The sequence below is a fragment of the Phodopus roborovskii genome, unplaced genomic scaffold (genome assembly GCF_943737965.1).
Source record: "Phodopus roborovskii unplaced genomic scaffold, PHOROB, whole genome shotgun sequence".
Lineage (NCBI taxonomy): Eukaryota > Metazoa > Chordata > Mammalia > Rodentia > Cricetidae > Phodopus > Phodopus roborovskii.
Genome location: NW_026126459.1, coordinates 24,764,625 through 24,778,192, shown reverse-complemented (window position 1 = coordinate 24,778,192; position 13,568 = coordinate 24,764,625). Strand labels below are relative to the sequence as shown.

General features: G+C 49.9%; 1 protein-coding gene across 2 annotated transcripts in view; it reads left to right on the top strand.

Annotated features, from left to right (window-relative positions):
- LOC127226110 (keratin, type II cytoskeletal 71) overlaps nucleotides 1–5,717 on the top strand; it is a 48,887-nt gene extending 43,170 nt beyond the window's left edge. Inside the window, exons 2-9 of one of the 2 annotated variants that reach the window (XM_051189963.1) lie at nucleotides 278–492; nucleotides 1,032–1,092; nucleotides 1,549–1,644; nucleotides 1,954–2,118; nucleotides 2,324–2,449; nucleotides 3,665–3,885; nucleotides 4,755–4,789; nucleotides 5,306–5,717. In XM_051189963.1, the coding sequence (XP_051045920.1) occupies nucleotides 278–492; nucleotides 1,032–1,092; nucleotides 1,549–1,644; nucleotides 1,954–2,118; nucleotides 2,324–2,449; nucleotides 3,665–3,885; nucleotides 4,755–4,789; nucleotides 5,306–5,517 (1,131 nt within the window). In that variant the 3' untranslated portion in view covers nucleotides 5,518–5,717. The remainder of the gene's footprint in view (nucleotides 1–277; nucleotides 493–1,031; nucleotides 1,093–1,548; nucleotides 1,645–1,953; nucleotides 2,119–2,323; nucleotides 2,450–3,664; nucleotides 3,886–4,754; nucleotides 4,790–5,305) is intronic. The other variant, XM_051189964.1, reaches the window with a different exon arrangement.
- Nucleotides 5,718–13,568: the final 7,851 nt, after the last annotated feature.

The window sequence follows — 13,568 nt, the reverse complement described above, 5'->3', positions numbered from 1 at the left end:
GATTGGAGGTCCACAGTGAAGGGGCACTTGCCTGGATTTAGTTATGAGCTTGGCCCTTGACTAAACTCCTGAACCTTGGGAAGAAGCAAAATCTCTTCATGCTTCAGTTTCTTTTCCACTGATTATGGCTAACCCACCTGTGATCAGAGAGATGCCTGACTCTTACAGCTGTAGAGGGATAAAGGAAAAGATACTGCCAGGGTGTTGAGCATTGTGGCCTCATGTGACAAGTATGATGAGTTCTGTGGGCTCAACAGTAGCTGGCTTTTGGTTCCAGGTGCGCTTCCTGGAACAGCAGAACCAGGTGCTGGAGACCAAGTGGGAGCTGCTGCAGCAGCTGGACCTGAACAACTGCAAGAACAACCTGGAGCCCATCCTTGAAGGCTACATCAGCAACATGCGGAAGCAGCTGGAGACCCTGTCTGGGGACAGGGTGAGGCTGGACTCGGAGCTGAGGAACGTGCGTGATGTGGTGGAAGACTACAAGAAGAAGTGAGTGAGGAGACAGCCTGTCACAGGAGAGCGAGCCCTGTCCCTCTGAAGGGTTTTAAATTTTGGTTTCAAAGTTTTGGAGGGGAGAGTGGAGTTCTAGGCTATACCTATAGAGTCACACACTGAAATTCCAGAACATGCTTCCTGATCCCTAGCCTCTGGATTGACACTGGGGACAAATGTCCAAGTAGTTGGGCAGTGGTCAGAGCTCTGGCTCAGGGTCAATGGTGGGTAAACCTTTGCATTCTCAGAGCATCTGTATTGAGAAGTGCATGGGGATACTGGTTCACACTTGGGCACTGCTCACATCCCCCTAGGTTCCTGAAAGGCCATTCAATCCATGCATTTCCTCCTCATTTTCCAAGATGGTTCTTCTTCCAAAATTGGCCACCATGTCCATTCCTCCAGAGAGCCTTCCTTGCTTGGCTGGCCCTTCAGTATTCTCTGTGCCCCTGGCTGGCATTCTTTTCTGTACTCAGGGCCTTCCCTGGGTACACCGCGGCTCTTGGTGAAGGGTGTAAGCTATGATCTTGTTACAGGTATGAGGAGGAGATCAACCGGAGGACGGCTGCAGAGAATGAATTTGTGCTGCTAAAGAAGGTAAGGGGAAGGCAGTTTCAAGGTCAGGGTCTGGCCAGAGAGGCTGAGCCTACCAATGTGCTTTGCCATCAGTTCCCAAGCGAGTGGATGCAAAAATAATGATGAGAAGGCTGAAGGACCATGATATATTCATGAGGAATGAAGGGTAGGGAGGATGACAGGGTAAGACCCAGCACTAGGGGTTCCCTGAAGCCCTGGGCCTCGGCTCAGGTGTTACAGAGGTGACTTTCACAGCAGCCTGGCTGGGACGCTCTTTCTGAGGGTCCTCATTCTGCTCATGGAACAGGTTCTCAGGATGGGAGATGAGGGCTGCACCTTCAACTGCCCCTATTGCCTTCCTCATGAGCCACACAGGAGAAGAAAATTTCTGCTTTCTCCAGCCAGGCAGCTGGGCTGGGGATGAATGTCACCTGGGTGGCACCTGAGGTGACTGTGGATCCCTGGGTCTTCTTTCAGGATGTGGATGCAGCTTATGCCAACAAGGTGGAACTGCAGGCCAAAGTGGAGTCCATGGACCAGGACATCAAGTTCTTCAAGTGTCTCTATGAAGCTGTAAGTCTCTTTGCATGCCATTCTTCAGGGTGGTGGTGGGGCTAAAACTCTAGTCTAGAGACTGGAGGATTCACAGAGGCTTCAGCTCTCAAGGAGGCCCCTAGGTCAGCCACCCACCTCACATGTTACTCCTGAGAGCCCCCCTCCATCTCTGAGGTCTCATCCCATGGCAGCTGAATCTACCTAGGGCCCAGCAAGGTATTTTCTTTGCACATGAAGATACCAATCTCATGTTCCAGGCCATATGTGGCATCACTAGAATTTGTCAGTGGCCAAGCTGATATACTCCCCCACCCATGATCCCTGTAGGAGATGGCTCAGATCCAGTCCCACATCAGCGACATGTCCGTCATCCTGTCCATGGACAACAACAGGAATCTGGATCTGGACAGCATCATTGATGAGGTCCGTGCCCAGTATGAGGAGATTGCCCTGAAGAGCAAGGCCGAGGCTGAGGCCCTGTACCAGACCAAGGTGAGAGGCTAAGACTGGGCCAGAGGTGGCAGGTGGAATGGCTCCACGATGTGAAGGGCCAACCCAATTATCTTCAGATAAGAGACAGTGCCCATGTCAGAGTTCCTTGTGCTCTGGTGTCATGACCCTCTTCAGTCAGGGACAGAGGAACCTCACAGACTCCACACTATCACATGTATCCATCTCTGTGCTTTGGGCTTTCCAGTTCCAGGAGCTACAGCTGGCAGCTGGCCGCCACGGGGATGACCTCAAAAACACCAAGAATGAAATCACCGAGCTGACCCGGTTCATCCAGAGACTCCGCTCAGAGATTGAGAACGCCAAGAAGCAGGTGAGGGACACTGGCAGTGAGCCCAGTGGTTGAGGGGCTTGGCTTCCCAGATGTCTCTAACAACAAGGGAAGATGATAGTGAGGTCACTGCCTCCAGCAATTGGATGTCTCTGAGGCAACCTCTTTCCTACTCACTCACAGCACCCTTCCTTGGGTATTCGCATCTCTCTCAGGAAGCCTTCCCTGGCCTACAGCCTGGGCTCTCTACTGTCTGTGCTTTCCTGATCTGTTTACAGCTTTTGGCAGTTCCTCTTGGCAGTCGCCAGATCTCCATGCTCTCTAGACTGAATGGATTCAGGTTACCGGCTGCTCCATGCCCCCTGGCATCTTGAGCTGTGCCTACACATAGCAGTAGCTTCATACACATCATTGATGTGGCTGGGATGGGGCAGTGGGCTCAGGGAGTCCTAGTGAAGTAGGTATGCCTCATGTTATCAGGTAGGGGCAGAAGATGCAGATGGAGCGACATGATGGGATTGTCCACTATTCTACCACATTTAATCCCCACAAAGACCTTGAGGAACAACATTCCCACTCTGCACTAGATGAGAGTTGTGATGAGGTTGTGCAGTACATAGCTGCTAGACAGAGTCCCATGTTCTTCCTATGGGCTTTAACACAACTGCTCTGTGGTCATGTGTGCAGTCATCCCTCTGTACTCATAGGATCAAATGAGATGAGGCGTGGAATAGGTAGTGTTGAGCACAGTGCTGAGCAAGGTGCTGGGCAGAGGGATGGGTGGTGAAATGGTGCTGAGCACAGAGATGGGTGGTGCTGAGCATGGTGCTAGGCACACAATGAACACCTGGGCAAATAAATATCATTATGGGAGAGCCTCCTTCCTGTGACCCTGGTCTGTGGGCCATGTGTCTGGGCAGGAGTTATCATTGCATCTTGCACATTGTCCTGTAATATCTCTCTTCTCAGACCAACTCAAGAACAGAAAGACATTTACTCACTGTGCAGCCCAACCATCAATGTATGGGCACTGAAGTGGTTGTGGTCTCCAGAGGGCAGATCATGCTTTCCTCTCACCATATATCTGGGAACAGGGGTGTAGCTGAGATCCAGGAGGGCTTGCCAGCCCCTTCCAGTCAGAGCAGAAGCGTAGTGTGCATCCAGTGTGCTACTGGATCTTACTGAATGTGAGGGGTTTGGCTTCAGACAGTGCCCATGCCTCCTTCAGTTTTCTGTCTTCTTGATTTCCTTGCTTAGGCTTCTAACCTGGAGACGGCCATTGCTGATGCCGAGCAGCGAGGGGACAGTGCCCTCAAGGATGCCCGGGCCAAGCTGGATGAACTGGAGGGTGCCCTGCACCAGGCCAAGGAGGAACTGGCCCGGATGCTGCGTGAATACCAGGAGCTCATGAGCCTAAAGCTGGCCTTGGACATGGAGATTGCCACCTACCGCAAACTGCTGGAGAGCGAGGAGTGCAGGTGAGCAGAGTGTGCACAGGGAGGAACCCTCTGAAGCTTCACGGAGAGCTGTAGGGGAGCAAGGCATGGTGATGATAGGAATGCTAATAGCAATTAGGAACATCAGCTGGGCCTGAGGTGCTGCTTTGTAGCTCAGTTGGTAGAGTGATTGCTTAGCATGCATGAAGCCTGGCTTTGATCATTCGAATTGCATACAGCTGGATGTGGTAGCACATTCCCGACATCCAGCTTTTGTGAGGTAGTCAGGAGGACCAAACGTTCCTGGTCACCTGACTACATGGTGACTCTGGGACTAGTCTAGATACATAAAACCTTGACTCAAAAATAAAAAAGGATAAAGACAAAAGATAAAGTAAAAACCCTTACCCATGAATGCTGAATGCCCACTTTATTCTGGTTACTGTGCTTTGGTGAGCTACATGAATCAGTACATTCAGCCCTTACAACCTCTCCAGTCTGTCTGGGAGCATCCTGCTTCCTTTCTCTCCTGAACCCTCTATTAGGCTTCCTTGATACCTCTTCCTTACCTGTCCATGTGCACTGTGAGCTGGGTGGAGGTGTGCTAGGCCAGCCACCCCAGCTTCCCGATGTGCTAGGGAGAGAGAAGCCTCACCATGGCGGGATACTGGGAGCAGACATACAATCCTCATACATGCCCCTCTTAAGAACTATTATTCAGTACTGTGTGTTGCCTGATTACCCCCAAAGGTTCAGGGGTGGCTTCTGAAGCTTCTAAGACTGCTTGTACTAAAGCAGTCCAGGAGTTTCCACGGGTGCCTGTGGGGTCCAGAAGCCTACCTCAGGCTGGTGGGGGCAGCATCTTGGAAGAGGCTGTGGGATGTTCCTAAGTTTACTTCTCTTCTTAACAGGATGTCAGGAGAGTATCCATCCCCTGTCAGTATCTGTAAGTATTTTGTGGGCCTGGTGCTAAGTCGTAAGTCCTGCATAGCCACACCCTGTGTATGTAGATGAGGGCACTAAGAATCAGAAGGGAAAAGGCTGGGATGACAAAGCCCAGAGGATAGACCCAGGCCAGCTCTCCCAGCTTCCTGGCACCCCAGGACTCTTTCATCTTTATCATCCTGCTTCCTGGGGGATGGCAGTAAGGGACAGCCACAGGAGAAGGGAAACGAAGGGAGGGTTCTAAGAAAATGATGCATGTGGGGTCTGTGTCAGGCTTTTGAGGCTAGGTGCATGGGTACCTGGATGAAGGACATGGACTTGAGAGCCAATGGGGGCAAGACTCAGCCACAGTGGATATAAACTGAATTAAAGACATAGGGAGTGTTCTCCCCAGGGTGAGGGGATGACTATTACCAGGTCTGCACAGAATCCTGTCTGTCTTGGGGGAAGGAGAGTCCCCCCTCCCCAGCTCTGCCTGAGTAGGTCTGAGTCCATCTCTCTCTCTCTCTCTCTGCAGCCATTATCAGCAGCACCAGTGGCAGTGGAGGCTATGGCTTCCGGCCCAGTACCGTCAGCGGTGGCTACGTGGCCAATAGCACTAGCTGTATCTCTGGAGTGTGCAGTGTCCGCGGTGGGGAGAGCAGGAGCCGAGGCAGTGCCAGTGATTACAAGGATACCCTAACGAAGGGCTCCAGCCTGAGCACCCCCTCCAAGAAAGGCAGTCGGTAGAGAGGGCTTTCTGTGGCTCCTCTCCATTAGAACCCCTGTGCCCTAGCTACTGTCCCCTTCCTATGCCCTTGTTCCACTCCGGGACCCCTGGATTCATCCTCTGCCAACCTCCACTATTTCCCTCCACTGTTCTGAGCCTGGGTAGCTCTGGGCTACCATGTGTGGTGCACTTCTAATAGATAGCAGGGTTTTGCCAGCTTTGGCTCAACTCTGCCTAGGTTCAGCCTGCCCCTTCCACCAGCCTTTGCCTCTGTCCTTACCTGACTTCTTGGGTCTCATCCTGGGCTTTCTCATCTGCTGGACTTTTGTCCCAGCTCCTGCCAATGACAGGAGCTAGCTTGGTATCCAAGAGGGGGACTATCAGACAATGAACTGAGACTGGCCAGCCCACCCAACTCTGGCGCAGTCTCATTTTGAGTAAAGGAACACCCAGTAAAGGGACTCTGTCTTCACTCCCCTACACCCTGGCCAGAGGAAAGAGGCCATCCTTGGCTTCTCCTGTATTCTTCAAAGCCTTCCCTGATGCATCCTCAATAAACCGTGCAATCTGATACCTTAGCCTCCGAGTATTCAGTGAGCACAAGTCAAAGGCTCATGCGACCATACATACACATACAGTCACATGCAAGTGTGCCACTGTGTGTTGCCAGTATGGATGGAGTGGGTCACAGCTTTCTCTGTGGAGCAGAAATGAACAGAGTGCTAGCATGCTTGGCAAAAGGAGGGCTTTTTGCTGGGGCTGCAGGTGGGGGAAATTCAGAGAACAGGTTGGAGGGAGAAGACATTGGGGGCAGAATGGCATGGTGCGGCCAGTCTGTGGCTGTCAACAGGCATCTGAACTGTGTCCTGGCAGGACCCTGTTCTGGGGTCTTTCCTGGAAGGCAGTTGGGAATCTGCAGCTTCCCTGCTCTTCACTGTACTGAGCCTCCTGGGAGAGTGGAGTTAGTGAGGCTCCTACATCCTGGACTGTTGTGCCAAGATAGGGCAGGTGGCAAGTTTCTGGAAGCTGAGGCTGGAGTAGAGTGGAGTAAGTGGTGGTGAGTGGTGAGGCTGGGCAGTCGGCACCTTCTAGGACACCTGTTGCCAAAGGGACTATTGTCATGATGGTCAGTCCTGCCATGTGTGGAGGAGGAGTTCACAGAGGGTAGACGGACAGATTCCCTAGGCTAGCTGTCTGGCCAGAGAAGGGATGGGGGCACTGGAAGGGCAAGGTGGATCTTGGAAGCCCAGAGTCCACAAAGCCAGTGGGTAATGACTTGTTTGTAGGATAACCATACTCATAGTGCCGTTTGGGGCTAGGCAGAAGACGAAGGGTGTGGGGCTGGAGGAGGGAAGAGGAGGTGGGATGGCAGATGGGGCAGATGGCTTGGAGGAAGGGCTGAATGGGTTGGGCACAATATTCCAAGTAGTGACCATGGCTTGGGGCAAGGCCACAGAGCCAGCTCTCAGGCTAGATTCCTTTTCTGGAAAGGAGAGAGACTTTGCCATTTTTCCAGCAAAGATCCTTTACACATCCACTGCTTTTGTTATCCTACTGCCTTTACAACATTAAAAAATAAAATGAGATAGTAAAAGATGTTTCCAGTCAAGAGCATCTAATACATGTCTCAGATTTATGGTGGGGAGAGCTTCTCTGGGTGCTGTTGTTTTACCTCTTGGATCTGGAGAGGGAGTAAAACTCCCCACATTGTCCCTTATGGGCTCAGAGGAGCTTTCTAGGTGAGCAGAGTTGAGTCTGTTTTCTTTTCTTTTGCTTTTCTTTTTCTTCTTCTTCTTCTTCTTCTTCTTCTTCTTCTTCTTCTTCTTCTTCTTCTTCTTTTCTTTTCTTTTCTTTTCTTTTTTTTTTGAGCCACAGAGATGAAGGAGGATGGAGATAAGAGCCCCATGTAAGCCCCATGGCAAGTCTCAGCATGGAGTGCTTGGCTGGATAATAGCCCAGGCAGGACTTGTGGATAATTTGGGGTCAAGGAATAGTGACAGTGTCTACCCAGAATCTTCAAGTTCAGTTAGTGGAGAGAGATGGAGGAAGATATTTGATGTTTACCTCTGGTCTCCACATATGCACATGCACACAGACCACATACACACACCAGGAACAGATAATTAGAGGACTTGGGAGGCTGAAGCAGGAAGATTAGAGTCAGGAGTTTTAGGCTAGCCTAACTATGTAGTGAGGAAAAAAAGAAAAGAAAAAAGAAAGGAGGCATGAAGACAAGGAGAGGGAGAGAAAAACAAAAGAAAAAGAAAACAGGGCAGGGAGTGGAGTCACCCTCAACCTTCTGAATAGATGCGTAGGTAATCTGCCTGTGCTGCTGTAGGTTACAAGCTGTAGGCATCTGAAGTGCAGAGCAGAGGTGGGAGGTGGGACCCTGGGGGTGTGAGTGAAGAGGGAGAACCTCCAGTGAGGAGCCTAGGTGATGAGGGGGATTTGATGACTCTTGACAAGTGTTTAGGTAGCTCAGAGGTGGATGGGGGTTTGATTAATCGGCAAACTTCAGTATATCTATGAATCTGTGATCTCATACGATACAACCTCTTATTCTGGAAGGACCTAGAACTCTATTTCTTTTGAAAAGATTTATTTTTTTTAAAGTGTGTATGTGCACACATGTGTATGTGGTGGGTGGTGGTGGGTATGTGCCTGTGAATGCAGGTGCTTCTGGAGGCAAGAAGAGGGTATTGGATCCCTGGAGCTGATATTGTAATTTAAGAAAAGCAGCATCATGTAACAGGGTTCAAGCACAGGATTTTTTTTGTTTGTTTTTGTTTTTTTCAATTAGGGAAAGGGATCAAAAAATGAGGAAAGGAGAAGGGGAGGGAAGAGAGACTGGCTGCTGGGGACAGGAACAGCCGGAGGGGAGGGAGGGAGGGAGAGAGAGAGAGAGAGAGAGAGAGAGGGAATGGGAGGTGGTGGGCAAGACCCTTTTAAAAGGGAACATAGTGAATAGGTGAATAGGCACAGATGCTGCTTAGTGGCTGCAGCTGAGGACATTTCCTGTCAGGACCCCATGGGCAGGCCAGTACAGATGCCTGAGTACTAACAAATTATTACAGGAGGTTGTGAGACAGAGTGGATGCTGGAAACTGAACTCAGGCTCTGCAAGAACAGCATTAAGGTTGTGTGTATAATACGCCCTCAGATGCTGCTGCCCTAGGAACCTCACTGTGAAGAGCAGAGGACTTGGTAATATCCAAGGTCTCTTCCAGTCTAACAACACTGAATGCCCTGATGTCAGAACCCTTCTGCCCCTCTAAGTAGTAAAGCCAGGGGGAGGAAACCTAGGACCCAGTGGAGGGTTTTCAGATTCAGGGTCCTGCCTTTCCTTAAATGTCCTCACTGTAAACAGAGTTTTTATGTGAGGTTCAAGCCTTTGGGGCAGTTGAGCACTTCCCAGGACCCTGGGCTGTGTACTGGGAACTGGACAGGACAAAGAAAACAGCAGGAGCAGTTGGTGGTGCCTCAGTGATACTGAGTGGCCTCAGTGGGAGAAACCAGGGAGGAGTGATGGGAAGCCCACCTGCCCACAGGAAGTCTGGAATTGACTCCATGCAATGGGCAGACAAGGAATGGCTTAATCTCACACTGGCCGCAGGACAGAAGGAGGTGCTGCAGGCTGTGCAGAAGAGCCTGGCTCTGGCTGCTATTGGGATGGGCCAGGTGGGGGAGGAGGGTGAAAAGCCTGAGAGGGAGGCAGGACATGGGAGATGATGCTGTAGGCTTCTCCTGCTACGCAACAAATTGCCTTAGTGGCAAAACAATTACCTCTCATTCAACCCCTGACACCACACAAAGGACCTGAAATGCCACTAGGCCAACCACCAGGCATGAAAGAGATGCTGAGGTGTCCCAGGGTGGAGATAGAGACAGCACTGGATGCAGCTTGTCAGCTCTACTGGGTTAGGCAGCTTGTACCAAAAGAGAAGAGGGAAATAGGCTTGGTCATGGCTAAGAGGACCAAGAGGTAGAGGACCATGGTTACCATGACTACAGAAGAAGCAAAAAAGAAAGAAGAGCTACTTTATCCGTGGCAGAGTCCTATCCTCAAGTGTAAGCAGTGACAGCCCGTGATACTTGATTCATGCCCTTGCTTTAGAGAACATTTATTCTCTCTCCACCCCACCTTGCTGGCCCTCTCCTTCCTTCCATCTAGCACTGGTGACTGAAGACTCAACTGTCGTCCTCTTTGTATTCACAGTGCGTGCTTGGCATACCCTGTGCACCCATGGCAGCTGTGGGCTGAGTTCCCTTCCCACAGGGCTCTGACTTCAAGCAGTCACTGTGGGTATTGACAGAGGCCAGCCTGGAGGTACCCAGCTGGAGGGCACGCCATAGCTGTCACCTCCTTTCTTCTATCTGTGAAGCTTCTTTTCCACAGCCCCTCCCTGTGGGCCAGCCCCAGAGTGCCTGCATGGGATAGAAGCTAATGCTTGCGACTCCTATGGGCTGGAAACAACACTTGTGTCATCCCTCCAGGTGGGTGTTCTTTGTCCTAAAACATAGATGTATTAAATCTAGGATGACAGGGTCAAGACACAGTGAGCTCTGTCTCTCCACAGCCCACACTCTTTCCAGACACCACCCTGCCTCCCAGGATGGAAGCCAGGACTTGGCCCACCCAGCTACCACACTTTCCCATTCTTTCGCGAAGTCCCATGGGCTTCTTGCCCATTCTCTATAGAAACTTCTGGTGTTTTCCATCAGTTGAATTCTAATGGTCTAGGTGCTATACACTGAGCTGGATTCCTTTTTCCCTGGGTTTTCCTACTGCAGGCTGGACACATTGCCACTGTAGGCCACACAGTGCCCCCCTCCACCACCACAATGGTAAGGTTGTTAGACCAAGATCGGATCTCAATTCTTATGTTCCCTTGAAACACAAGGGATGTTTCAAGGGAAACACCTCTTGGTCAGGGGTGGCCAGAACAGCAAAGCTAATGGGTAAAGAAATAAGGAGAGGTGGATAGAATATGGGAGTATGGAGAGTGGCTAGGGTGTGTGTGTGTGTGTGTGTGTGTGTGTGTGTGTGTGTGTGTGTTTGTGTGTGTGTGTGTGTGGTAACTTGGAGAAACAGGTGCTAAAGCAGAATGGAATGACAGTTTATCATTTCTCAGCGAAGAAGTACCAAGACCAACAAGAAGAATCCAGGAAGCAGGAAGTTTGCCTAGTGTGTGAATGGGCCCTTCAAGACTTCAATGCAGAGAGGCCAGCCCATCCCACCAATGTCCCAGCCACCACCTCCATGACTATCCCTATGGGAAGGACATTTTATCTTTTCTTGAGGTCAAGAATTTTAATGTCTCAAACTCTTGGTTTTAGGGGGTGGCTTCCACTTCATCTACATAGGACTAACACGATATCTATGCTTCACCATACCAGCTTAAGCTTGCATCTCTCCAAGAGTCCTCAGCTCTAGGCCTACACAGGCCTAGAGTCTCAGGTCCTGTGACCTGAACACAGGAAATCAATCCTCTTGGATCCCTTACTCAGCCATTCACTTTTATTCAGTACCACCTTCTCCCAGCCCAAGCTCAACGCCAGATTTCTGCCTGAGCTGTTTCTGTCTCCTCCACTCCTGACTACAATACAATCATAGCCCATGGCTGGACCAATGAACATGATAGAGGCTGCTATAGACCCACTGAAGCATGGAACATGAAACAGACATCTGTGAGAAAAATAATCTAGGTGTGATTCCATCCCAGAGATGGAAGACAGTGACACCCTTATTGGGCCATGACTTTTTTTCCCTTGAAGACTTTGAAGGACTTGAGAGTCAGCCTACTTGACAGAGAGAGCTTCTGGGTTGTCATGAAAATCCCCCAAACAGTTAAAAGATGGATGAATCATGCATGGGGCTTCCCTGATGCTAAATAGGGAGAGGGGTGGAGTGTTAGGAAGTTTCCTACTTCACCCTCTACCTAAGCACATGGGAGTGTTAGGATGAGGGGCCTACACTGGCTGAGGCAGTTTATAAAAGATTAGTTGAGTACCATACTCTGTGAAGCCACAAAGGCGAAGATGGCCCCTTTACACATGAGAAAATTCATACCCAACCCTAGAAGCTCCTTCACACTGATCAAAGGTAACCAAGGGACTCTTCCAAGTTGAGTGAAGTCAATGGGGCCAAACCCTTTGAACATCCTTCACTGTCCTGGGTAGCACAGATGCATCTGAGTGCCTTCCCCAGCCTGACCAGGTATACAGGGAGCACTGGGAGTCAGTCCCAGGGGGCTCCAGGCCAACATAGACAGATGTTGAGTTCACTATAGACTAGGGGCTCAAAGGCAGTGGTGAGACAGCTTTTTATGTTGCTAAAACGGGACTCAAAATGCAATAATTTCTTAAAGGGTACAAGTGAGAGCTACTTCAGGAAGAAAGCAGTTCACTTTCTGAGATATAGGTAAAGGGAGTAGTTATCTAAATGGTACAGCATTGAACTTGTTCTCCCCAAGTGTCACAGATTCTTGTAAATCAACCAAGTGTGTGAGCTGCCTTAGCTTGTGCTATGTCACATATGTTCCTCAGTGTCCTCTATACACTGTGGATACAGCAGCATTGCCGACTGTACAATGCTGGAAAATTGTGCAAAGCGTAGGGTAGGGGAAGTATGCACAAGAGGAACAAGAGCTGGTGGATGCTGGGAGCGACAGTGTTCATCAAGACAGCCAGTGTGCAGGAGGGCTGGTGCTCTGGACTCTGGTGCTTCAGGACCATCATCCTCACCAAGGCTTTACTGTGTCTGCTTCCTCCTCTGCCATAGTGAGGATAACAGTAATGGTAATAACAGCCATTGCCATTTCTTAGAGTTGCTGTGATGGAGACACAAAAAGCCAGGCCCACAGTAAGAGTATGGTAAATGTTACTTGTCATCATCATCATCAGATATAAAGAAAACTATCCAAGGAAACTGTGAGTAATTTTTTTGGGGGGAGGCTTATTTCTTCCCCTTCTTTATCTTGTACCCCAGGAGCTGATTTAGAGCTCAAAGTCTTCTCCATCTCTACCACCACAGTGGAACACACACTCCTCCCTGACATCACACTCAGTCCAACCCTCCGAATCACCACCTAAACCAGCTTGTTCCTAACACATGATTTGTAGGACTGCTGGTTGTAGTGTTGGTCAGTGTGATCCATTTGTTCCAAGGATCTCTTGGGGACATAGCCTGGTGGTTTGACATTTTCTTATACAATATGTCTAGGACAGAACTGTCACCAGATGAATATTGGGTCCAAGAGACCACATAATTGTGTCTTCAATTCTCGGAACCTGCACAGACACAGAGTCCTCTTTCTGTGGCTTTGTTTACCTCTGATCTGATTTAATTTATCTTTGGTGTTCCCATGAATGGTGGCCAGGCAAGCTGGAAACCGAGTCACCACCTGACATTCCCAGGACCAAGTGTGCCAGAATTCACCAGTGAATGGCAAAAGTAGGCACGCAGAGCTTGGGCTAAACACCAAACTTGTGGAACAACATACCCACTGTGGTTGACTGTGGGGGGCAGGCATCTAGAAACTGGGATTGGAGCCAAGGCAGGTAAATTGAGCATGACCTGTTCTGGGTGGAACAAAGGGAGGAGGGGACAGGATGCGCCTTTGAGGCTTCCTGGACCTGCAAAGAGAAGGATGAAGACAGATCATCTGTTGTGGCCATAAGGAGAAGGTTGGGGTGGGGGTAGAAGGAGACTGGAGATGGGTGTCCTGACTAGTAAAGGGTGCTGGTGATCTTAGCTGACAATGACCCATGATGCACAGAGAGAAACCCCAATGCATGATGGCATTCTATAGAAATTCTACTTCATATTTTAAATTTTGATCCTTTCATGTCCTAGTGTTATACTTTAGATCTCAGTGTCTCTCATAGGCACTGTATTAAAGGTGTGGCTGTCAGTGGAGAAACTATTAGAAGGTAGGGCCTACTGGGAAGGTCACTGGGATATGCCATTGGAGACCCTGTTTCTTTCCCTCTGCATTCTGACTGGTGTTGTGAGTAGCTTTATTCATCACTTGTTTCTACCATGCTAAACTGCCTTGCTGTGGCTCCAAAA